General features: G+C 39.2%; 1 protein-coding gene across 1 annotated transcript; it reads left to right on the top strand.

Annotated features, from left to right (window-relative positions):
• The first annotated feature begins 2,241 nt into the window (after nt 1–2,241).
• LOC138472214 (uncharacterized) lies at nt 2,242–15,072 on the top strand. Its single transcript, XM_069610267.1, has 2 exons — nt 2,242–2,479; nt 12,093–15,072. The coding sequence occupies exon 2, from the start codon at nt 12,145–12,147 to the stop codon at nt 13,933–13,935; it is 1,791 nt and encodes a 596-aa protein (XP_069466368.1). The 5' UTR covers nt 2,242–2,479; nt 12,093–12,144; the 3' UTR covers nt 13,936–15,072.
• The last annotated feature ends 9,623 nt before the right edge of the window (nt 15,073–24,695 follow it).

Raw genomic sequence — 24,695 nt, 5'->3', positions numbered from 1 at the left:
TTTAGCAAACCTCATCCATACTACTGTTTCCCCCAACCCACTATGCACCCCCATTCATTTTACATCTCTCTATGTCAGTGCATTGCATAGCAACATATTGCATTACCCAAATGCAAACCCAAATAGATTTCAGTACTTTTGAAGCACACTGCAAGCAAATTGGAAAAATGCCTAAAATGATTGCTCATTATTATTTCTAAATTCCTACCAACAATTACATGATAGTTAACATCCTGCAGTATAAAAATATTTCCCATATACTATGACAATATACTATTTCCCATATACTATGAAACCCTACCCCCTTAGCCACTATAACTTCACCTTCTTCTTTTTGTAATTTCACACTTCCACAATTCTAACACAGTAGAAAATCATCAATATAGGGTCACAAAAATAGCTTAATATCCAACTACAAAGCACACACACAGCCTACTTTGCAAACAATACTTATCAAATTGACCAAATGAGACACCTAAACATAGTCCAGTTATCTTAAAAATATAATATTTCAAACTATACATATAATATATAAAAACACACTTTCACTCACCTTCTGCTACTCCAAATAATGAATAGATCTTCACCAGAGCCAAACACAGAACATATGCACACTCTGAGTACTCAAATCAAACTGTCAAAAGTTCACACAAAAGTCACTTTCATAGCTTTCACAATTCAATAGCACAAAAAGAGTACTGTAGAAAACAAACAAGTACAATGACAAACACATTTCTATTACAGGCTATATCAGTCAATATACCCCAACACAATCTTTCAAGAAATACTTTGCACAATATTTACACACAAGATTAAAAAAACTTTTAATTTTTTTCCTAATTTTCCCAATAACATAACCAAGGCTATATAACACTGGTTACACGATGAAAACAAAAATCAATTCGCATTAGTCTTCAGGTGAGAGCACCCAAGCAGAAACCCATGTACAAATGTGAGCTAAATCAACGATAATAGAATATGATCACTGCACCAAACGACAATCAGCTATAGTTGCGGGTATAGTGACAGATCCATACCCGCGGCTATGAAAGACCGCCAAATGTGTGATTAGCCCGTTCATAGCATCAACCAGCATTAGTTGCGGCTACCCGTAACAGTTTTATAGATTCAAAAATACATATTGACAAGCTGTAACAATTCAAACAACATAAAGGTACACATGAGGGCATGGAATCAGAAACACACGTGAAATTGTGTGGCGGGAAATCAATAGAACAACATGATCAATGCATAGAAATTGGAATGGTTATACCCGCGGCTAAAACACGATAGTTTTAGCTGTGGCTGCACCCGCCAAAAATACAAGACGTGCCCTTTGACTGCCCGTACCCACTGCTATAACTGATCTTGTGATTGGTACCCGCGGCTATCAAAGACTGGCAAAAAACATGCCGTGCGTTTGCTCGTTCATAGCCAAGAACCCCATCAACCACCAGTAGTGGTGGCTACTCGTACCATTTTTACAGATTTGAAAAGACATACCTGTGGCTAAAATGTGATAGTTATAGCCACGGCTGCACCCACCAAAAATATTTGACATGGCATTTGCTTGCTCATACCCGCAGCTATAACCTATCCTGTGATTCGTACCCGCAGATATAATACACCTAACAGGACACAACGTTTCACTGGCTTGTAAGGATATTTGGCATGTTACAGCACAGAGTACAGTACTACTGCACAAGTAGCATTTTTTTTTTTGCAGCACCACCACAAGGGTGCGGTGCATTGCTATATGGGTTAGCAGATTAACAAGGAAAGACAGGCTATTCAGTCAAAAAACGATTTTAATATATAAGATGCAAAGCTATTTTACAGTTAAAAGCACACGTGTTCATTTAAAAATGCACACTATTTTTCACCTGAAATGCCTATATTGCTAGAGACACATTTGAAAATTAACAGCTAACATATTAACAATTAACCTGACTAATAAAACCTTATTTTAATATAACCCACTAATAAAATGTGTTCTCTACTGCAGAATTAGGCATACTTTGAAAACCATTTAAATGAGTGTGCAGATTTTTCTCTTCTCTGCCTGATTATCCGTGTTGTTGTGCACAGTAACGGCAGGAAGGAGGAAGTCAGATTTGCAACAATTGCAAATGTATAAGCGAAGCTATTGTTGAAAAGTAGGAGGATGAGAGATGATGGATTTCATTGGAACACGTCATAAAGAGGGCTGAGAGGAAAGTTTTAGTGGGCAGTAGCAGGGAAAAAGACAGGCAGACATCTTTCTGCACTACTGGGGAGAAGACCTGGCTGTGGGGGTGTCCTGCTGCAGTCGAGACTGGGGAAAGCTGAAAGAATTACATTTCCACTGGCAGAGGCTGTCCTATCTGAAAAAGCTGAGAATTCCAGGCAATGACCCCGGCTTGAGAAGGCAAGCGTCCTTTTTCGTTGGAGTTAAGCCAAGAGAGCCACATTCACAGAGAGAATCCTCTAAACAGATAAGGTAATTACCTAACTGGGGGAGCTGTGTGTGTGCACGAAAGTATGCAGTCAGTTTAGAAAAATGAAAGTCCCGTGCGTGTCTTTATCAAGTGCTAATGTTGCAATTTAAGTTCTGTTCTTCGCCACTATAATTGCAGTGTGTCATTGAAAATGCTTTGATTGTTCCCTTTTATTGCTGTAAAAATGAGATCATGCCTAAATGCAAATTTTATAATACAGAAAATATTTGAAAACAGACGGGTGGTTTATTTTCTATTTACCATTACAATGCCAATGATGTGGGGAGATTTTTAAAAAGTGCAATGGTCATTTTAAGACAGATGTGTGTATGTCAGAATCAGTATGAATAATTGTGAGTGACTGTAGTATAACTTGTTGGAGGTACATGAGCCAACGGGAAGAGAGACTCTCTGAACATAGCTCCCTACCGTATATAAGGTAGTGGAAATTACCACAAGACTACCACATATAGCTCTCTGTCGTAAATAAGTCAGTGAGTTTGCCCATGGTGGCGCACCAACACTATCCCTGGAAATTGTGGTTTCCCTAGAATGCAGGTCTGAGGTCTCTCTAGTGATCACACGAAAAATCTAAGCGAAGATAAGGGATTCTGGACATTGGGGCCACAAATAAAACAAGGGAATTATGCTCACCAAAATACCACCAACCACGTATACCAAATATGCAGGTCTGGGTGCTGAAATAATGCATGTCCATTGTATTATTGTTGCACATGGCCAAATCTGAATACAAAGAGTGATTATTGCTAAGTTATTTCTCGGCGGTAATAAAATACCGTCAGGCCCCAAATCTCCACAAAATACCCTACATATTTATGGTGCGTTGCAGGCCGGGAAAGTGATCATAGAGTACCTACTGGGCGTGGCAAGCGTGTCTCACACTGCCATTTGCACATTAAAGGGAACCCATTTTATAATAGCAGTGTGCCACTAAAAACGAATTTCAGAATGTCACAAAGGGAAACCACATTCTCAGATCTAGTGCAATATTTAGAGGCAAAGTTATTTGCACATGGGAATTGGTCTTCGAACAGTACCTTAGAATGGAGTAACCGCATTCAGGGTGAGGTGCAGAAAGAAAAACTAGACAATATTTTTGCAGAAGGCAGCATAATTCAGGTCTGCCTTACGAGATTATTGAATGCAGCCGATAAAAGTGCAGAGAAAGACTGTTTAATACGGCTATGCGGCAAAATATGGTTTATTTTAAACAAGTCGCTGCGAATGCAAGAGAATGATACTCAGCTAATTAACAGGTTAAAGACTGAATTAGATGGGGCAAGTAAAAATCAGGAAATGTTGAGAGCAGAATTGGATGTATGCCAAAAAGACATGCAATTAAAATGCAGAGACTTTGATACTCAGTTATCCAAAAGCAAGAAACAATTTGAAGATAGTGAGCAAGAATTGACACACTTAAAAGCCTTAGTGGATCACATTAGGCAGGATAAAGATGAGGTTGTTTCAGAAATGCAGATTTTACAAAAAGAACATTGCGAAAAAGAAGGTGATCTCCAGAGTGTAGAACAAGAAATGATTAAAATGATTCAAGAAAGAGACAAGAGAAATAAAGAGTTCAATGAATGCCAAATGCAAATGTGCGATATGCAGGAGGCAATTAATAAAATGAGTGATGAAAATAATTATTTGCATGATGAAGCCAACAGACTCCTTAAAAAGTGTAAGGACTTAGAACAGCAAATGTGCATTCCCAGGTCACAGGAGAGGCGGCAGGGTACCACATTCAATGGAGTGGAGGTGAATTCTAGCTCTGCCCAAAGAGCTAGTGCCCCAGTGACTGGGCCGGTGACTGAACTTGGTTGCAGCGCCCTTGGGGGATTTGATACTCCCATTGGGGGCAGCCACCAATCTCATACACCTGAAAACAGGATTGAATCACAAAATAGTGCAATTCCATGCATTGCAACAAGTAGCCCCATAAAAATAATGAAATCCATTAAAGCCCTGATCAAACCATTTAAAAAGGGAGGTGAATGCTGCATTGAGGATCACTTAGAAGCGGTGCATGACATTTTTAAAGCACTCCAGATACCTAAGGAACAGTACAGACAATATTTTCATTTAACTTTAGATGCCCCGACGGCCAGCATCATAAGGGGATTAAATGAACAGCAGAATATGACATGGCTGGAGTTTGAAAAAGAAATTAGGCGCCATTTTTCTCCTTTTCAGTCATTGCAGGAGGCAAAGAAAGTTGCGTACACTATTACTGCTGGACCTAATACATCACCTCGCCAATTTTTACAAGACTTAAAAAGAGCATTCTCTCGCTTTGATGTATCTTTTGACTCAAATTCCAATGAGTTTAAAACCGCATACTTCTATGGGCTACAGAAAGACATCATATCCCAATTGGTCCGTGAATTTGACCGTGACAAGTCCCTTGAATGGATTGTACATCAAAGCACCAAGCTATATGAGGTACTCTATTGTCAGGGTAGAGAAAGTGATAAAATGAAAGATACCAGGCCTAAATCTAAAGAACCCTCAGCCACAGTAATGGAAATCAGGTCAGCCAAAATGTCCCTTGAGTCTGCTCAAAGCCAAGGTAAAAATAATGTGACACCTGAACAAAGGGGTAATCAACAAAGATCGCCATTGCCTGTACCAATGTTCCAATCACATGATCCTAGTAATAGAGAGAGCTACATCAGCCCTAGATATTTAGGAGATAGACCCCGGGTAAGATACCGGTCTGATATGGCAGGTATGAACAATAACCAGAGACAAAATCAAGATCAAAGAAATGATGGTCCCTACCAGTCATTGGGGACACAGAGCAGATTTGATCCCAGCACCCTGATATATGGTAATCAGGATAGGCCCCGATATGTGGATCGATTTACTGATAATGGAAATCAATATAGGGGCCAGTACCCACAATCTGAGAGACAGGACATGAGGCAAAACGTGAACTACAGTCCACGCCAGTACAATGATTCCCCACCAGGGGACTATAATCAAAGGATGGGTGCAAACCGCTCCCCTCCACAAATGAATCAAGAATTCAGAAACCATCCCAACCGGTATCAATCACCTGAGAGGTATCAGAATAGATCCAATCAGGGGGAAAACAACCAATATCGACCTAGGCCACAGAAAGAGGATCCTAGAGAGGTGGAAAGGTTCCAATGCCTTGAGGCCCAAGTGAAAATGTTAGCTGAGCAAATAGGAAAGCTCTATACAGCGCAAAAACAACCTTCCAAAGAGGGGGCTGATGGCCATAGCAATGACCGGGGGGCTTCCGAAAAGTGACTAAGTACTCATGATAACTGCAGTGCCAAAATGACAGATTGCTCTGATATAACTTTGCATAACGACTCTGAGATGACTAATGGATTAAAAATGAAAGTACCAGTAAATGAAATTGTGACAGAAAGTGCAAATACTTCTAAAAAAGAGGTACGGTTTAACTTAGAGCTAAATAAAACAGTAAAGATTTGCACAAATGAAAAAGAAACATTAGGAATTCCAAAAGAACAAAGGGACAGATTTAAGAAAAATGACTCATGCATGGGGAATACCAGTGAACAGGGAGTAAATGGGGATGCCATAGCTCCTTCCCTGGGCAAGCAAAACAATTACCAAACACAGACAGAAAAAGGAAATACTCACAAGGAGGGTACAAGTCAATCACCTGAAAAATTCTTTGAGCCACATATTTTTGAAGAGGCTGAAAGGGCTGGTATTACACTAAATGATCACAAATGCACAGAATTAAAAAATGACAAATTGCTGAATGATGTTGTGACACATGTTCAGTTGGAAGGTTGTAATGTGGTCTCTGATGTTACCCAGATGGATGGGCGAACGGTGGCCACACTCCAAAAAACCTCTGAACATGGAGAAATGAATAAAATATCTCGCACAGAAATGGGTAAAAAGGAGGGAAAAATGTCTTTTCATTTACCAATGTGCTTAGCCAAAAGTGAAAAAGGCCTGAGAAAGGTGAGCCCTGAAATCAGTAAGAATTCACATTTCTTATGTGTATTAGAGGAAGTTGAGGACAGATATTATGCACCCATCACTGTAGAAGAAAAATGCCACACCTTTGCTATGATTGACACTGGCGCACAGGCCACAATTATGTCCAAGGAGCTGGTAAAGAGTATCAATGAAGGGAGGCCTCCACAGAGTCAGATCACAGTGAAGGCAAATCAAGGCCCAGTGCATAACTTTAATGGGGAGGAGGTGCCCATCATAGGTGTAACTGAGGTTGACATAAAAATAGGAAAGCACAGAATGAAACAAGAGGTATTGATCACATCTATTTGTGAAATTCCATTTCTGATGGGGACAGATTGCCTGAAAAGATTGTCTCCTCTCATAGATGGGGTGAATGGAGTGCTGTGGTCCTTAACCAAAAAACCATTGAGGCCTAAGAAACTAAAATCACAAAACAGCAATATAAAAGAATGTCACACCGTTGCCAAAACAAAGGATGCTGTGGAGGTATATCTACAGAATAGCTGCATACCTAGTGTCACTGTTATATTAAGGTGTCAAGACAAAGATCAGAGCGACAATGAAAAACTACCTGTACAAATATACTTGGACCCAAGGAAAGATTGGCAGACTGCCATAGACGAACACACATTACGTTTCTATTTAAAAGAGAATACATGCAAACAGAATATTGTTCCTAAAACAGATTCAGAAAAACACATTACCACTCTGGCAGAGATACACATGGAAGATGAGCAACCATGGGTTCACGCTGGTATAAATGATTATCTTAAAACAATAAAAGCCACTTTAGCGCTTGAACATGAAAGGAGTTTCATTAATGAGAAATTGTTGCAAAAAATTGTGGAGAGGGAAGAAATCCCGAAATTTAGGATTAAAAACCAATATGTTTCTGGGTTGGACAGTCCAAACTTTGAAAACCGAATTACAGGCAGATGCATGCTTAAAATTAGCATTGGGCAGAAAGCAATTTACCATAATGTATGGATAGTGAGTGGAGCACAAAATGAATTTTACATGGGCAATGACATCATGCACAGAATGTGTATGGTGTTAGATTTCCTTAATCAAAAAATATGGTCGCGCCTAGGTGGGCCGGCGCCTGAATTTGAAGACAAAAGAAGGGCTTATCATTGTGCACAACTAGTTCCTTATGCAGTCGAATTACAGATGAGGAAAAATACTATTATTCCTGCATTTACAAAACAGTTTGCAATAACACTGAAATGCAAAAATGGACAGCAGATGAAAGGCTCTGATGCATTTGTATGCCTGAATGGATCCATAAAACAGCAAGGCCTGGATTATGAATACATTCCATTGGTAGACATTGGTGAGGGATCTGTAAAAATCATGGTGAATAATAAAGGTTGTCAGGATATTCATTTAGAGGAAAACTCCCCATTAGGAATGGCCATACAAAAATCACATTATACGGCAGATTTAAATAACATGGTGATTGGGAATATTCCTGAAAAATATGTAGATGCCAAGGGCGAGTTGCCAGAACACCTGGACTCTCAGCCCAAAGGAATGTTTAAAATTCATTCTGTGTATCCTTATGATTCAAATGAGACAGTGTGCTGCCATCAAGAGGATTGCATAATATTTAATTTAAATGAAAATGAAACAGGAAATCAGCCCATTGAAGTGGAAGCTGATATGCCAAAATATTTGAAAGTGGCAGCTCTACAAAAAGACACAGCCACACAGTTAGAGGAAAGCGCTGAGATTCCTTTACCAGAAGAGTTTCCAGAATTTTCCAGAATGGTAGAAGAGCAGATCTCCTTAGCGGATGCATGTAACAGCGATGAGGATCGACGCACTCTGAGGGAAATATTTATGGAGTTCAAGGATGTATTTGCAAAAGATGCTTATGATTGTGGTTTAACTGATTTACATGTGGCCACACTACCAGAAGGTTGTAGCAGAAATCCAGTGTTTGTACGCCAGTATAGACTACCGCTGGCATGTTTAGAATCATTGGCAGAGATTATTAAAAATTTGGAATCACGGGGAATAATTAGGCCCATTCATAGCACATCCAATACGCCTATTTTAGGTGTGTTAAAGCCAAATGGTCAATGGCGGCTGTGTGCAGACTTAAGAGAGTTAAATAAAAGAGTACCAGTATCTAGATGGCCACTACCATTCATTGATCAGGGCCTAGCTCAGATACATGGTTCAAATGTATTTACCACGTTAGATCTCACATCTGGATATTGGTGTGTGCCATTGGCAGAGGAGATACAACACCTATTTTCCTTTACATTTGACAGGACTCAATATGCCTGGCTTAGAGCTCCGTTCGGGTACATCAATAGTGGGAGTGAATTTGGCATATTTTTGAGAAAGGCCATGCCGGATGCAGCGGAAAGAGGGACAATAGTTTATGTGGATGATGTCTTGATAAAAAATGAAAACCTTAAAAGCCATTTTGATGAAATAAGACATGTGCTTGGCCAATTGCAGAAAGCAGGCGCCAAAGTATCTTTGCAAAAAGCACAATGGTGCAAGAAAAAAGTGAACTTTCTAGGGCATGAAGTGACTGAACATGGGCTAAATCCACAAAGGAAGAAAATAGAGGCCATACAAAGATTAAAAGATCCTAAAAATGTGAAAGGAGTAAAAAGTTTATTAGGGATGACAGGCTATAACAGAAAGTTCATTGAGAATTATGCAGAAATCACTCAACCATTGACTAAACTGCTTAAACTAAATACTCCCTGGAGATGGGAAAGAGAGCAATCTGATGCAGTGGCTAGATTGAAGGAATGTCTTGTAAAGGCACCATGTTTAGCATACCCCATAAAGGATAGGGATTTCTTTATAGAAATAGGCTTTTCTGAACATTGTATGTCAGCAGTGTTATCACAAAAACACGATTTGAATCACAAAACCATTGCATATGCAAGTAAGGCATTTTCCCAAGTTGAAATGAAATTTAATGAATGTGAGAAGGCCCTATTAACCACTGTGTGGGCGCTACAACATTTTCGCCCCATTGTTCAGGGAGAAAAGGTGATTATTGAAACAAATCATCAACCTTTGCAATTTTTAGAAAGTAAAAGAATTAGATCAGGCAATCTAGCGCAATCCAGAATCACTTCATGGACGCTGGCATTACAAGGTTTTCCCGTAGAAGTAAGATATGGACAAAATAAAAAGAGCCCAATTGCTCAAGGGTTAGCTGACTTACATGACTGTGCAGCTGAACAAATAACAAATGAAATGGATGTGGAAGCTAGTTTACAGGAATTTGAACAATCACCACACAAAGCTTTTGATGAAAAAACATGCAAGGATTTGCCAACTGTATACGTGGATGGTTGTGCTTTTCACATTGAAAATGACAGTAATAAACAATTAGTGGCAGGAATAGGAAATGTCTGGTTGAAATGTGAAGGCGTTCCTAGTATAGGGATGAGGATTGGAGATAGGAGCAGTCAGGTGGCGGAATTGGCAGCCATCTATAAAGCAATTGCTACTGCAGTTGATAAAAAGTTCAGTGAAATTGTCCTGGTGACTGATTCTGACTATGCACGGAATAGCTTTGTGGAGTATTTGCCTGGTTGGAAAGCAAGAGGCATGGTTACATACAACAAAAAGCCACTTAAACATGGAAAAATGATACAAGCCATAGACAAATTGGTGTCAGAAAATAATTTAACAATATACTGGAGAAAAATTCGTGGGCATTTAAAAACACCAGGAGAGGATAAGGAGGGAAATGATAAGGCAGACCATCTGGCTAAGATTGGGGCTGTGATGGGAGAATTGCTACCTATTGATTATTTAATGGGTGAAATACAAATTGATGCAGTCACACGGTCTAAAGCACCAAAGGAGGTAGATCAACCGGTGGTGCAGTGGAGTCATGACACGCCAGACCAAGATTTGATTGAGGCACAAAAGAATGATCAAATTTTGGGAATCTATTATAATCATTTGATAGATCCTGAACAAAATCCTTTAACAGAAAATGATTGTATGGGAAAAGAAGAGTTGAGGGTGCTATTAAAGAACAAAAAACGAATTAGATTACAGGATGGACTCATGATTAGAGAGTCCATAACAGGGCAAATACAGTGGGTAGTACCCCTTTCATTCAGAGGACTAATGCTACACCATGCACATGATGCCATAACTGCAGGCCATAGAGGTTCACAAAAGACATTAGAAATACTAAAAGATTATGCTTACTGGCCACATATGTCCCAAGATGTGGAATTATATACTAGAGGATGTCTAGTATGCGCCCAATTTAAACCTGCTTCACCAATGCATAGAGCACCATTGATGAAAAGAGGCCTAACTCTCCCATGGTCAGATTTGCAAATAGACTATGTAGGTCCTTTAAAAAGGTCGAGCAGGGGACACCGCTATATTCTGAGTGTGGTATGTTTGATGTCAAAATGGATTGAGTGCATTCCCGCACCAGATTGTAGTGCGCAAACAGCAGCCACATTGCTGGTGAACCATGTGTTCTCAAGGTTTGGGTTGCCACAAAGAATTGAGTCAGACAGAGGAAGTCATTTCACAAGTACTCTAATGAGCAAGGTATGGCAAATACTAGGTGTGAAAAGGAAACTACATATCGCATATCGGGCGGCGTCTTCAGGTACAGTTGAAAGAAGCAATAGGTCTGTTGTGGACATTTTAAAGAAATTTGTGGCAGAAGCAGGTTCCAGCTGGGATTTGCGTTTACCATTGGTTTTGATGGCAATCAGGTCGACTCCTGCCAAAGCATCAGGTGTTAGCCCCCATGAGGTCTTAACAGGTAGGAAAATGGTGTTACCACAACACCTACTATACAGAACACATGAGCAAACTCTAGTGAGTGCATCCACAGTTCATGAATATATTGATGAACTGAGGAGGCATTTGCAACATGCATTTGCTTTTGTGCAGAGAAATCTGGAAAGAGCTGCTGACAGTGCTAAGTCATATTATGACAAAAAGACATCAGTAAAGGAATACAATGTAGGGGATCAGGTGTACAAGTTTCATTTTGGAAAAAGTAAACAGAAAAATTCTAAATTTCTGGCAGCCTGGCAGGGGCCATTTCAAATTATAGATAAAGTCTCTCCTGTAGTGTATAAAATTTTGAAAAATGAAGGTGAAACAGCAATAGAGCAGTTTGTCCATGTAAATCAAATCAAACCATGCCATCCCAGACATGAGATCAGGCAGCTTGAGCATGTGGAAACGGATAGAGTCCATTGAGAAAATAAATGGGTGTAATCAGGAGGCAGTGACAAAGAAGTTAAAAAAAAAAAGTTGATTGTTATGATGGCACATAAACACTGTAATATATGTGAAAATATATAATATAAATAAATAAATAAATAAATATATAATATAAATAAATAAATAAATAAATGCACATATAACGGAAGCTCGTGGTTGGTGTACAGAGAGAAAGTGTATTAAATATTGAATGCTGTTTTATATGTGTTTGTTTTCTTTTAACTTGTGTTTAATTTCAGAAAAAAAAAAAAAAAAAAAAAAGAAGTATTTTTACCAAGCATGTTTTATTTTTGGCAAAAAGGTGGAAATTAGTATTGTGCTATGTACTTAATCTGTTTATTTTCTATTTTGATTTAGACAATTAACATTATTTGGTCGGAGGTTCCGGGATCAGAGGCCACGGGAGACGATGGAGTACTGGAGACCGCGAGGACGGATTCCGGGAAAGCCCCAAAGAGGGGTGAAGACCAAGGCTACAAAGCGATCAGCATTGAAGATGATACCGATGACATGTTTAACAATAGTGATATTTGGAGGGATCTTCAAGAATTCAGAAGCACAGGTTGTCATTGAACCTGGACCAGCATCTGGTATCGCGGTAGAAGAAGCACCAGGATTCATCATGAGTGATAGAAGGATGATTTTCCAAAATATCTACATACCATTGGATCCTGAGATTTTGATTGAAAAACATTTGAACAATACCGGAATTAAGATTGAACAGACTAAAGAGTGGCTGGAAATAAGAAAAGAGGACGCTAAGCAGTCAATAAGAGATATATTAATGCAATTGGAAAAAACATTCGTGAATTCAGCAGACATTAAGAAGAAGAGAGGAAAGAGAGGTGCGGTGATGCTCGCGATATCAATGGTAATGTCTATAATTGGGGCAATAATAGGTACTACAATATCAACAGCCAATTCTATTTCGGTAGGAACACTGAGTACTAAAGCACAACAACTGAGTATTGACCTAGAAATAATACAAAAGACATTAGATGGAATTAGAGGGGGACTGGATGAACAAGTAAGATTCATAAATGAAACTGCAATCATTCTAAATGAACAAGCGGATGTGATGCAACGGGCGACTAAAATAATACTTAAGCATGACAGAACTTTAAATGAAATATTGAACATAATGAGTCCTGTTGATAGACTATTAACGAATTATATGAGAGAAGTTCAAACTGCAGTTTCACAATTGATTCAAGGACATATTCCCTTGTATTTTGTTTCGCAGGATATCATTCGGCAAATGATAGAAAGATTGACCAGGAGGGAAATTGACCTTATACAGATAAGAATTGCATTCGAAATGGGGAATGCAATGCCGTTATATGTGGACTTGGAAAGACTAGAGATCGGATTTTTGCTATGCATCCCATTTGTAGCCCCTGAACTTATTTATCAAACGAAGTGGGTACACAACGTGGGATTTTGGCAAGAGGACAAATTCATTAAGATTAAGACTCCAGAAGTGGTGGCATTTCAGTCATGGGAACCTGAAGTTTATTTAATACCAAACCTGGAAACATGTGTAACATTTAAAGAACAAAATTATATGTGTCCAGGTAAACCGTTTGTTCCTGATGCCACAGATGCTATTTGTGGATTGAAATCTGACCCAAGTATATCAGAGGGATGTGAAGTGATTATTAGTAATATGGGGAGTGAAGAAATGGCACAGGCTAAGATGGTCAGAGGTAAATGGTTGGTCAGTACCTGTTTAAAGAACATGACGGTAGTACATTTAAACCATGGAACATACGTGGTTAAACAGGTAAAATATAATGTTTTTTATTTACAGGTTCCAAAGGATGCAATTGTGTCAATTGGGGGATTAACATTGTTCCATGTAACAAATGATGTTTGGGAAAGCCAAGTGGAAAATATCGATTTTTTTCAAAGGGATACTTTTCCAATAGATCCAGATGTGGAATATTTATTGAATCACAAAGAAAGACATGTTATGAAAATGAATTTGCGAAAAAACAATATTACAATTAGTAATCTGGGCATAATAGAAGTGGAAAGATTTAATTGGGGAACCTGGGGGGAACGCTCAATAGTGGGTTTGGCTATCTTGGTGCTAATCATGGGTGGATGGTTGATTGTGCTATCAGTAAAAATGAAAATGTTACTGATTTTACTGACTACGTCAGGAAGAGAAAGATATCCCAATACACATGCATTTTAAGAGAAAAAGAAAGAACAAGTTGTTTTTAGAGATTGGCTTGGATTATAGCCAAGTTCTAAAAAACAAAAGGAGGGTATATGTAAGGATATTTGGCATGTTACAGCACAGAGTACAGTACTACTGCACAAGTAGCATTTTTTTTTTTTGCAGCACCACCACAAGGGTGCGGTGCATTGCTATATGGGTTAGCAGATTAACAAGGAAAGACAGGCTATTCAGTCAAAAAACGATTTTAATATATAAGATGCAAAGCTATTTTACAGTTAAAAGCACACGTGTTCATTTAAAAATGCACACTATTTTTCACCTGAAATGCCTATATTGCTAGAGACACATTTGAAAATTAACAGCTAACATATTAACAATTAACCTGACTAATAAAACCTTATTTTAATATAACCCACTAATAAAATGTGTTCTCTACTGCAGAATTAGGCATACTTTGAAAACCATTTAAATGAGTGTGCAGATTTTTCTCTTCTCTGCCTGATTATCCGTGTTGTTGTGCACAGTAACGGCAGGAAGGAGGAAGTCAGATTTGCAACAATTGCAAATGTATAAGCGAAGCTATTGTTGAAAAGTAGGAGGATGAGAGATGATGGATTTCATTGGAACACGTCATAAAGAGGGCTGAGAGGAAAGTTTTAGTGGGCAGTAGCAGGGAAAAAGACAGGCAGACATCTTTCTGCACTACTGGGGAGAAGACCTGGCTGTGGGGGTGTCCTGCTGCAGTCGAGACTGGGGAAAGCTGAAAGAATTACATTTCCACTGGCAGAGGCTGTCCTATCTGAAAAAGCTGAGAATTCCAGGCAATGACCCCGGCTTGAGAAGGCAAGCGTCCTTTTTCGTTGGAGTTAAGCCAAGAGAGCCACATTCACAGAGAGAATCCTCTAAACAGATAAGGTAATTACCTAACTGGGGGAGCTGTGTGTGTGCACGAAAGTATGCAGTCAGTTTAGAAAAATGAAAGTCCCGTGCGTGTCTTTATCAAGTGCTAATGTTGCAATTTAAGTTCTGTTCTTCGCCACTATAATTGCAGTGTGTCATTGAAAATGCTTTGATTGTTCCCTTTTATTGCTGTAAAAATGAGATCATGCCTAAATGCAAATTTTATAATACAGAAAATATTTGAAAACAGACGGGTGGTTTATTTTCTATTTACCATTACAATGCCAATGATGTGGGGAGATTTTTAAAAAGTGCAATGGTCATTTTAAGACAGATGTGTGTATGTCAGAATCAGTATGAATAATTGTGAGTGACTGTAGTATAACTTGTTGGAGGTACATGAGCCAACGGGAAGAGAGACTCTCTGAACATAGCTCCCTACCGTATATAAGGTAGTGGAAATTACCACAAGACTACCACATATAGCTCTCTGTCGTAAATAAGTCAGTGAGTTTGCCCATGGTGGCGCACCAACACTATCCCTGGAAATTGTGGTTTCCCTAGAATGCAGGTCTGAGGTCTCTCTAGTGATCACACGAAAAATCTAAGCGAAGATAAGGGATTCTGGACATTGGGGCCACAAATAAAACAAGGGAATTATGCTCACCAAAATACCACCAACCACGTATACCAAATATGCAGGTCTGGGTGCTGAAATAATGCATGTCCATTGTATTATTGTTGCACATGGCCAAATCTGAATACAAAGAGTGATTATTGCTAAGTTATTTCTCGGCGGTAATAAAATACCGTCAGGCCCCAAATCTCCACAAAATACCCTACAGGCTGTTATAGTAACTGCAACTATTTTAAAAAAGCCATCAAATCGATTTTCATTTTCTAATATACCTAAAATGTTCATTGGGCAGCTTTTTAAATAGCCTTTGGGTTCTTTTTCCAACATATCACCAACATTTTCAATCAGAAAATACTCTTCACCTCTATGCTGATTGAACACATTTTGAAAAACGTGTCTGTGCTTTTTCTTTAGGGGATGAATTAATCTTCTTTTTCCAAAGAGAAAAAAAACTGTACTCCCTGTCAAAAATATTTCTCCACAATCGCAGCATATACCTCTCATTTCAAACACTCCATCTAAAATAATATTAAAAAAACAAAAAGTCTTGCAAGCCAATGATTTGAGAGCTCATCACATATGTCCCCAACATCACTATTAACCCCATTCTCAAAAGATGTTCCACAATTTTCTGAAAAAAGATTTCTCTCCTTCTGAAATTGGCCCCATATTTCAAATATCAAATGAAAAAATAAATATACCCCAAAAACAGCAGTATTTCCTAAGGGTGCACCTCACACTCAAACAATAAAAATGTACTATGTACAAAACTCATAATATAATAATACAATGTTATCTACAATTTTATTGACGTATTTAAACATCACTCAAAAAACATACACTCTCTCAAAGGCTCAATACAATTCAACAGCATCTGAGGTACTTGAAATCCTATTGTCAGCCACCCACCACACAAACAATGAACAACCAATCACAAAGCAAACACAAACATTCCACCTTATCCCCCCATTAATCTTCCTCCATTCCAAATTCTAAATCTGAACTGACAAGAAGTGATTCTCCAGACCACTACAACAATGGAACAATACATGGAATGGCTGGAGGAGAATTACCACACGGAGATAGAGATTAGAAAAGAAGACGCTCAAAACAATGCTCCAGAAGAAAATACACTGCAATCAGGATTTTGTAAGTACATTCTATATATTCATGTAAAATTAGACTAACAATTACTTTTAAAGGAACAAATATCAGTCATCAAACACATATAATGTATCTACCCATTATCAAACTATCAAATGTGTATATAGCTAACACACATATTTTGAAAGTGTATTATATCTTCAATTGTTTACAGATATTTCAAATATTTTCAAACAGATGAAGAAGTGATTTAAGTCTCTAGAAGATTCAAAGAGGAAGCACCAAAACAAGGACCCACACATATGATTATGGATTCCTAGACAGAATTAATGGTGAATATTCAAGAAAACATGCAATCAATGAAAAAGGTTATTGAACATTTAAAACTAATCATGGGCCCTCATTAGGACCCAGGCGTTAAGGGGTTTACGGCGCCGTAAACGGCGCCGACCCTTAACGCCTGATTCCAAGGTCCCTTTGCGGGATGATGATTTTAACGCCTGCTTTTTGCAGGCGTTAAAACCCATGCCGCAAAGGGACCTTGGTGCTAATTACGCCACCGTAATTTACGGTGGCGTAATTAGCGCCTTTCCCCATTCCCATTATGCCCTATGGGGCAAAAATGGGAATGGGGAAGGGTAAAATGGGAAATGGGGATTTACCGCCCCACTCACCTTGGAATGGGGCGGTAAATCCGCCATCCACCATGGCGTAAACGTAGTTTACGCCATGGTGGTAAGGGTACGACCCAGGCGGTAACTTACCGCCTGGGTCGTAATGAGGGCCATGGAGAGTAAAATTATCCAGATAAATTGGCTACAGAACAAGCTATATCTTAAAGAAATCCCACAACCACATTCCCTCTCAAATAAACCTGTTTTCAACAAACTGTGTTTGAATATGTATTTAACCTTTTCAAATATTTACACTTATATGCATTATTATAAATTAAAATGTATTTAAAATTGTACACTGTTTGCAAACACTGCATCAATACATATTTAAAACATGTTCCACATTTATATATTTTTAAAAATAAATATGTTTAGCCACTTCTACCCAAATAAAATCCAATTACGTCCCAAATCACATAGTCACGGCTATGTGATTGCATGCCTTTCTTACAATGAATTTCATGCAAAATATGAATAACAAAAAAAAAAACAGTAAAAAGGGAGTACGTGAAGAATGCATTTTTCACACATTACATTTATAGCCGCGGGTATGCGTCATCGAAAATCGTACCTAGGACACCTCTTGGTCATTGCTGCGGTTACCCTCATCTCCAAATGCCTTTGGCTCATTTGGCTGGATCGTAGCCGCGGCTATACATCTATGTTTAGAATGATATATATAATATCCTTCCATCTGAAAAAAAGAAAACAGAATCAGTTCCATGACACACACACATTAATAAACACAAATTAATACACACATTTTTATGACCCTCATATTTTATATGCAGTGCATCACAGGAACTATATAATAGATACAACATTAGTGCATAGTACACTGTTGTTCACTTTGCACATACTAATCATTGGGTCATTGGGAGAAAAAAAAAATAACCCAGATTAAAAAATCCCATACAGCAATATAAAAAACTGTAAGAAAATATCACTACAAAAACAAATGGGGATATATAAACTGGGTGAAAATAAACAAAGAATATTATACTAGTTGCATGCAAGACAAAAGATGGGAAGGTCAAGTAAACTTGGAAAACAAGAGAAAATAGGGTAAAATAAGTGCTTGAAGAACAAGGGAAAATAGGGTAGGATAAGTAAACTTGGAGAACAAGTCACCAAACAGATCAAGTTTATCAAACTACTTTCCTTCTTTTTCGCTATTCCATTTTTTTCAGCATTTTATTTTAATAGTCTTTTTAAAAATATTACTCTTTACTTCCTATGTCTGGACATGAGAGCTTGAGTAGTGACAACATCATAATTTGGGTTGACAATCCTTCACCGTCAAGGAAAAAGTACAAAAAATGAAAGAAACACCTGACAGTTGGCACTTCTTCAAAGTGAAAGAACACTGCTTCAGAACAGAACCACAGTAGGTACTGTGCACCTTCTGCAATAAAACTTGAAGCCATGGGCTGTCAGATGTTCCTTCTCCTAGCCTGGGAACATCCATTATGATTAAGCATCTAGTGCAAATCCATTGGAATGAGGTTGATAATGACTATCGTTAAGCACATGAACATCACACAAAAAAAATGTGTGTGGCTCATTCCTTGCATAGTAGGCGATCAGCACCACCTACGTAACCTCCATCCACCAGTGCATCAACAACTCCAACTGCAAATGAAGCCTCTACATCAGCAGTAGTGTCCAGTAAACAAACTCCTCTCTTACCGACTGCCAATCTAACCATGATGAAAGTCATAACTCTTCCCAGATTCAGTGATGAAAGTCCTGTATGGACAATGGCTTGAATAAGTAGCCAAAGGAAATGCCACAGTTAAGGAATGGGAGTGATTCCACTCCATATTAACAATCATGATAAATACTGCATGTCACTAAGAAGGATTTCCAAACATCTCTGGCTTCCATAAGCAGCAGTACCACTATCTTTTGAATATAGGCTAACCTTTCACGGGAGTTAACTGTACAACATCTAGTGCAAATCCACTGGGAGGATGACAATAATCCAGCTACAACAAAATGCAACAATGAGCACATTACAAACATGAATTTGCACAACACCAGCAATTGAACTACCTCAAAAAGAATCCAAACTCCTACAAGTACTGCATACCTCAAAATACATTAAAAGTACAAGCACAGCAAATGAAGAAAATAATAATGAACACCATCTGATAGCAATGGTCACTGCAACTAACACACACGCACACACACACTGCAAATAAACCTTCAAATGTGTAAAGAAAGACTAACCCTTTCACTTCAGCCACACTCCTGCCATGTGCACAGTCAGAGTTCAGGAATCAAAAGGACAACACTTTAGAAAATGGTGGCTTTTATACTTTCGAAAACAAACACCAAAAAAGTGGACTATATACCAATTAAACTACTGAGATAGCTGACACATTTTCAGCACAACCTATCACTAAGCCAATAACAAACAATGAAACTGACGCAAACCCATTTTTACTCCACTTAGCATCTTTTGAAGCCGCAGCTATTTGACGCAGCTACAGTTTCTGTTTTGTACCCACAACTACAAGCACATTTTCCTACAAGCCCCAAATCAAACTAAATTGGCCTTCAAACCTTCAAATCAAATAAGTGAACAACTAAGTACATAAAATAAGACACACAAATACAATTATGACCGATGTCATCCACATGAAAATGTGATTATTGCACAGAAAATGTATATTTATAGATACAGCTTTAAATATACCTGTGGGTCGAGCAGCAACAAATGAAATACAGAATAGTATTGACATGCCTATGTACAAACTTTTTATAAATGTGGCTATACAAGAGACCCTCCTAGACATCCGCTGCTAACCAAGACCATTCGCAAAATCAGCAAATTCAAAATTGCATTTCCACTGCGCCAAACTCCAAAACTGTCCCCAACATGCCTACAAGCACCACTTCCACTCCTCATGGTCCTCCTCTACTCCCCTTGTCTTGTACAATCCCCTAAAACACTCAATGCATATAAGATGCCACACAACCCAAAATTTTGGATAGTGCCGGCTACCACATGTCCACAAACAGACAACATGTCACTTGCTTGAATATAGCCACGGCTACAATGGGGGGAGGAGAGGGTGTGTGAGAGGACCTACCCAGGATTAGCAATGTTACATGCTAAGCAGCTATTGGCTAGCTGCAAATACTAACATTAACATTAGCATCATCGAACAATTAAATAATACAAAACACACACATCATACATACCCTGCTCATACAAACTACTAGAAATTCAAACTAGGAATACTTTTCCTGGAAACAGAGAAATACTGCAGATATCATGACTGGTTTGGAAACTGTGTGGCTGATTGGAGACAGTTGGCTGTTTTGGTTGCTGGATTTGTGAGAAACTAAATATTAACATGGCCTAGGTTTGAGAGATTTTACAATTAAATGGTTTTGGATTGAAGGGAATGTGTTGGTTCCAGGTTTTTCCAAAATTGTTAAGTCTGAGAAGTACAGGACAGGGAACCCAGACGTCATACTAATTCATTGTGGAGGCAATGATTTGGGGAATGTTATTTTATTCATTAAACAAGAGATGGGAACTAATGGAACTATTTCCCTAAACCATCTTTATCTTTTCCAGTTACACTCAGAGGCAAAAATGGAGATAGACCACCATATGGTAATATTGAGAAATCCTGGAGAAATGTTAATAAAGCAGACTGCAACCAATTATGGATTGCGAACAACATAAAGTTCTACATGGCCAATTCTATAGACATTACACAGTACACCTAACTGATGAAGGAAATGCAGTGTTCCTTCATAACATCAAAACAGTACTCCTGATGTGCTAAAGTGCTACACTCAGTGTACCCCAAAACCATCCTTTTAATGACTACTCACCATACATAAATATACAAATACAATAAATAATAACTAAAACAAATGTGTGAGTTCGATGACTTTTACCATCCTGCAGCTACAAAAAGTCAGTTAAAAAGGGGACTCACTTCAAGTTTTATACTACAATCCAAATCAAATGATGAAGACAGAACAACAATACTTGTGTACTTATGTAAAGTAACTGAAAAATAAGAATCATGAAATAAATACATAAAAGTAAACTAGGTAGGCATGCATTGCACACCCACACAACATAATACCATAAATGAGAATACACAAGCAAATTTACATTGTATGGCGCATCTAAAACTAGACAATCGCTCCTTTTTATATTGATTTAGTTGACCTAATTTCTTCTATCTTTCTCCAAGTTCTCAGATGCTCAAATGTCTGAAAACACACATCCAAAATAAAAAAAAGACTCTCTAATACCTACCAGGTCACTGACCATGGCCTTTGGCCTTATCCAGTGATTTTTCAACCTCTGGCGTCACTATACCTAAACAAAGTGCTTTCTGAAAAATATAAACCACTGAAACGACAAACTACATAGCTGTGATTACCGTACTACACATACTCTCGGTTATCTGCAGTTTTTAGTAGCCTTGGATATAGCCACGAATATCGGCAATACGCCAGAAGAGAAAATGCTTTCCCAGCCCCCATGCACCTCAACAAGTCCCCCCTCATCTGTACAAGCTGCCCCCACTTCCCAAATGGCCTCCTCCCCTGCCCTCTCCCTTTCCCCCACAACACACACTGCTTCTATGATGCAGTTTGCTATGAAATGTCAGCTATGTGCGTCTATAGACCACAGTGTGGAATAACCCCAAACCACGCATGGTTCGTGAGTCAACACTTTGTGCCCAAGTTGTTTTGGACATGGTCCAAATACGTCCAGTGGTTTGGGATATGTGCTATGACAAAAATGTACCCTTTTTGTGTATGGGAAAAAGAATTGGAAGCAGGCCGCACTTTTGGAGAAAAAGAAATGTTGACGTTTCATAACTTTCAGATTTTTCAACAAATCTTTATGAAACTTTGCAGTCTCTGGGGAGTGGGGTGGGAGGGTTTGTTGCCGCAGACTTTTAATGACTTTTGAAATTACTGCCAAATCCGTTACTCAAATCAAAGGTTATGAACAATAGAATTTTGAGGGGTTCCTATGTGTCTCAGACTCACCTTAAGACTTTTAATATAGACTTTTTAATATACTGCATTTCCGAAAACATAATGAAATTGTGTATAACAAGTATTTTTACACCCTGTGATCCAGGATGCCACCACAAATCTATTTATTTCCACATTTAGACAAACAGTAGAAATCCTACACAGAAACGAACATGACCCCATGCATATCAATAACATAAAAAACAACACTGTACCTAGTGATCATTTTTTACCCAATAAAACAATTATGGGTATGTATTTATTGTTTCTTATTTTCTGTCACATAACATCTTATACATGCTATATATTTCTTCACAGCCATTACCACTATATTAACCTGTGCCCTAGACTGCTACCACTATATTGAACTGTGCCCTAGCCTGTTACCACTACTGTGAAACTGTGCCCTAGACAGTTACCACTGCTGTGAAATTGTGCCCTATCCTGCTACCACTATATTGAACTGTGCCACAGCCTGTTACCACTACTGTGAAACTGTGCCCTGGCCTGTTACCACTACTGTGAAACTGTGCCTTAACCTCTTACCACTATTGTGAAATTGTGCCATAGCCCGCTAACACTATATTGAACTGTGCCCTAACCAGCTCCCACTATATTGAACTGTATCCCAGCCCACTACCACTATTTTTGAGGTTGTGCCCCTGACTGTTGCCAGTACCTCAAAACTGCACCTTAGGCTGATACTCCCACTTAGTACCATGCTCTAAGGACACCACAGCAGTGCCAGAGCCACCTGAATCCCGGGCACCCCTAAAGCCAGAGAGTACTCAAGCCCCAAACACACAGCCAACCCCTGCTAGAAACCTAGTACCTTCCTTGCCCTTCCCACCCCAATTCAGAAGATACTGCCACCACCACCTAGCCTGTCAACAACTAACTAACATGTCCACCACACTTATCAAACACCTCATTCACACAAGGCATGACCCTGCCCAGCTGCAGACTACCCCAGTTCAGACCCATACCACTACAACTACCAGACTCCTGCTCCACCCAGCGGACCCACATCCCACATCACAGTTTGGGATCCTTGGCAACCCAGCAATGCCTCATTCATCCCATCAGTCACCCTTGTCCCCTGACATTCAGAAACGACAACCTAGCAACCATTACAAAGCCCACTAGAGACACTTCCTATGCTAATTCCCCGATCACCCCAAGAAGGAATTAATTCCTAACACTCAGTACTGCACAAAACAGTTTACACCCACCCAACCCCCACCACACCAACATCAGCACACCTAACAAGAACATCCTAGGAGCCCTCATCAATGCCAGATCCTTACCCGCCCACGCACTAGACATCGCAGACACGATCACATCACATAAACTAGACTTCATAGCCATTACAGAATCCTGGCCCCATGCTGCAGCAGGTCCTGCCCTCTCACTCACCATCCCAGATAGTTACTCTATCTATAGCATGGACAGACCCTCAGCCAAAGGTGGAGGCGTTGCCATCATCACTAAAACTTCCCTGAACATTAGACAGACCTCTGTCACTCACATTACTTCAGGTGAGTTTCTATCAGTAAAAATGTCGCTTTCTGCAACTGCTACACTCAATATCCACCTCATATACAGACCACCATGGCCTGTACTCGCCTACGAGAATGAGGTAACAGAAATCCTCTCCTCCAATGCCAAACCTAAATCACAAACCATAATACTGGGCGACTTTACCTTGGGCCTCAATGACCCACTTGTCAAAAATGCTCTATTCATGGCCAACACCATGTCAGCACTCGGCTTCTCGCATAGGATCCAGGGACCCACTCATGTGAAAGGTCAACTCTCGACTGGCTTGCAGATATCAATTGCAACTCTGCCATCTTATCGACTCTCCCTGCCGGTCTGATCACCACCTCATAACATTCAATATCGATACCAAGATCAACAAGAACAATATCCAAAAACTGGTCCCTGCTGCTCCGTCCAGAAACAAACGCAACATCACGGCCAATAACCTACTCCCGTTACTGCAGCCCGTCCTGGCAACACATTACACAGATCATTCTTCTGACCCAAATAAAATGACTATACATTGCAATGACACCATACTCGCAGCCATAAATAAATTATCTCCACTTGCCTAACGCAAAGCCAAACAGCCTGACCACTTAAATGGATGGTTCACCCCAACCTTAAAAGCACTAAGAAAGGCTAAAGGGACGGCTGAATCTCATTGGAAGAAGTCACCGACAGTACTAAATAAAAATAATTTTGACAGTAAATAAGATTTAAGTTGGCCAAAGCTGGGGGCGGCAGCTTCCAAGTCAGAGCGGCACAACTCTGGAGTTCTCTACCACACTCCTGAAGAGCAGAGCTATCCTTCCACATGTTCAGACTTAATCTCATAAACTGGATGAAAGCTAGGGATACATAAATCATTATAAGCGGAGACTGCCTGG

The sequence above is a fragment of the Ambystoma mexicanum genome, chromosome 8, assembly GCF_040938575.1.
Source record: "Ambystoma mexicanum isolate Mex_15411 chromosome 8, UKY_AmexF1_1, whole genome shotgun sequence".
Classification (NCBI taxonomy): Eukaryota; Metazoa; Chordata; class Amphibia; order Caudata; family Ambystomatidae; genus Ambystoma; species Ambystoma mexicanum.
Note: the sequence above shows the minus strand (reverse complement) of the source record. Positions and strands in the feature narration are given on the sequence as shown.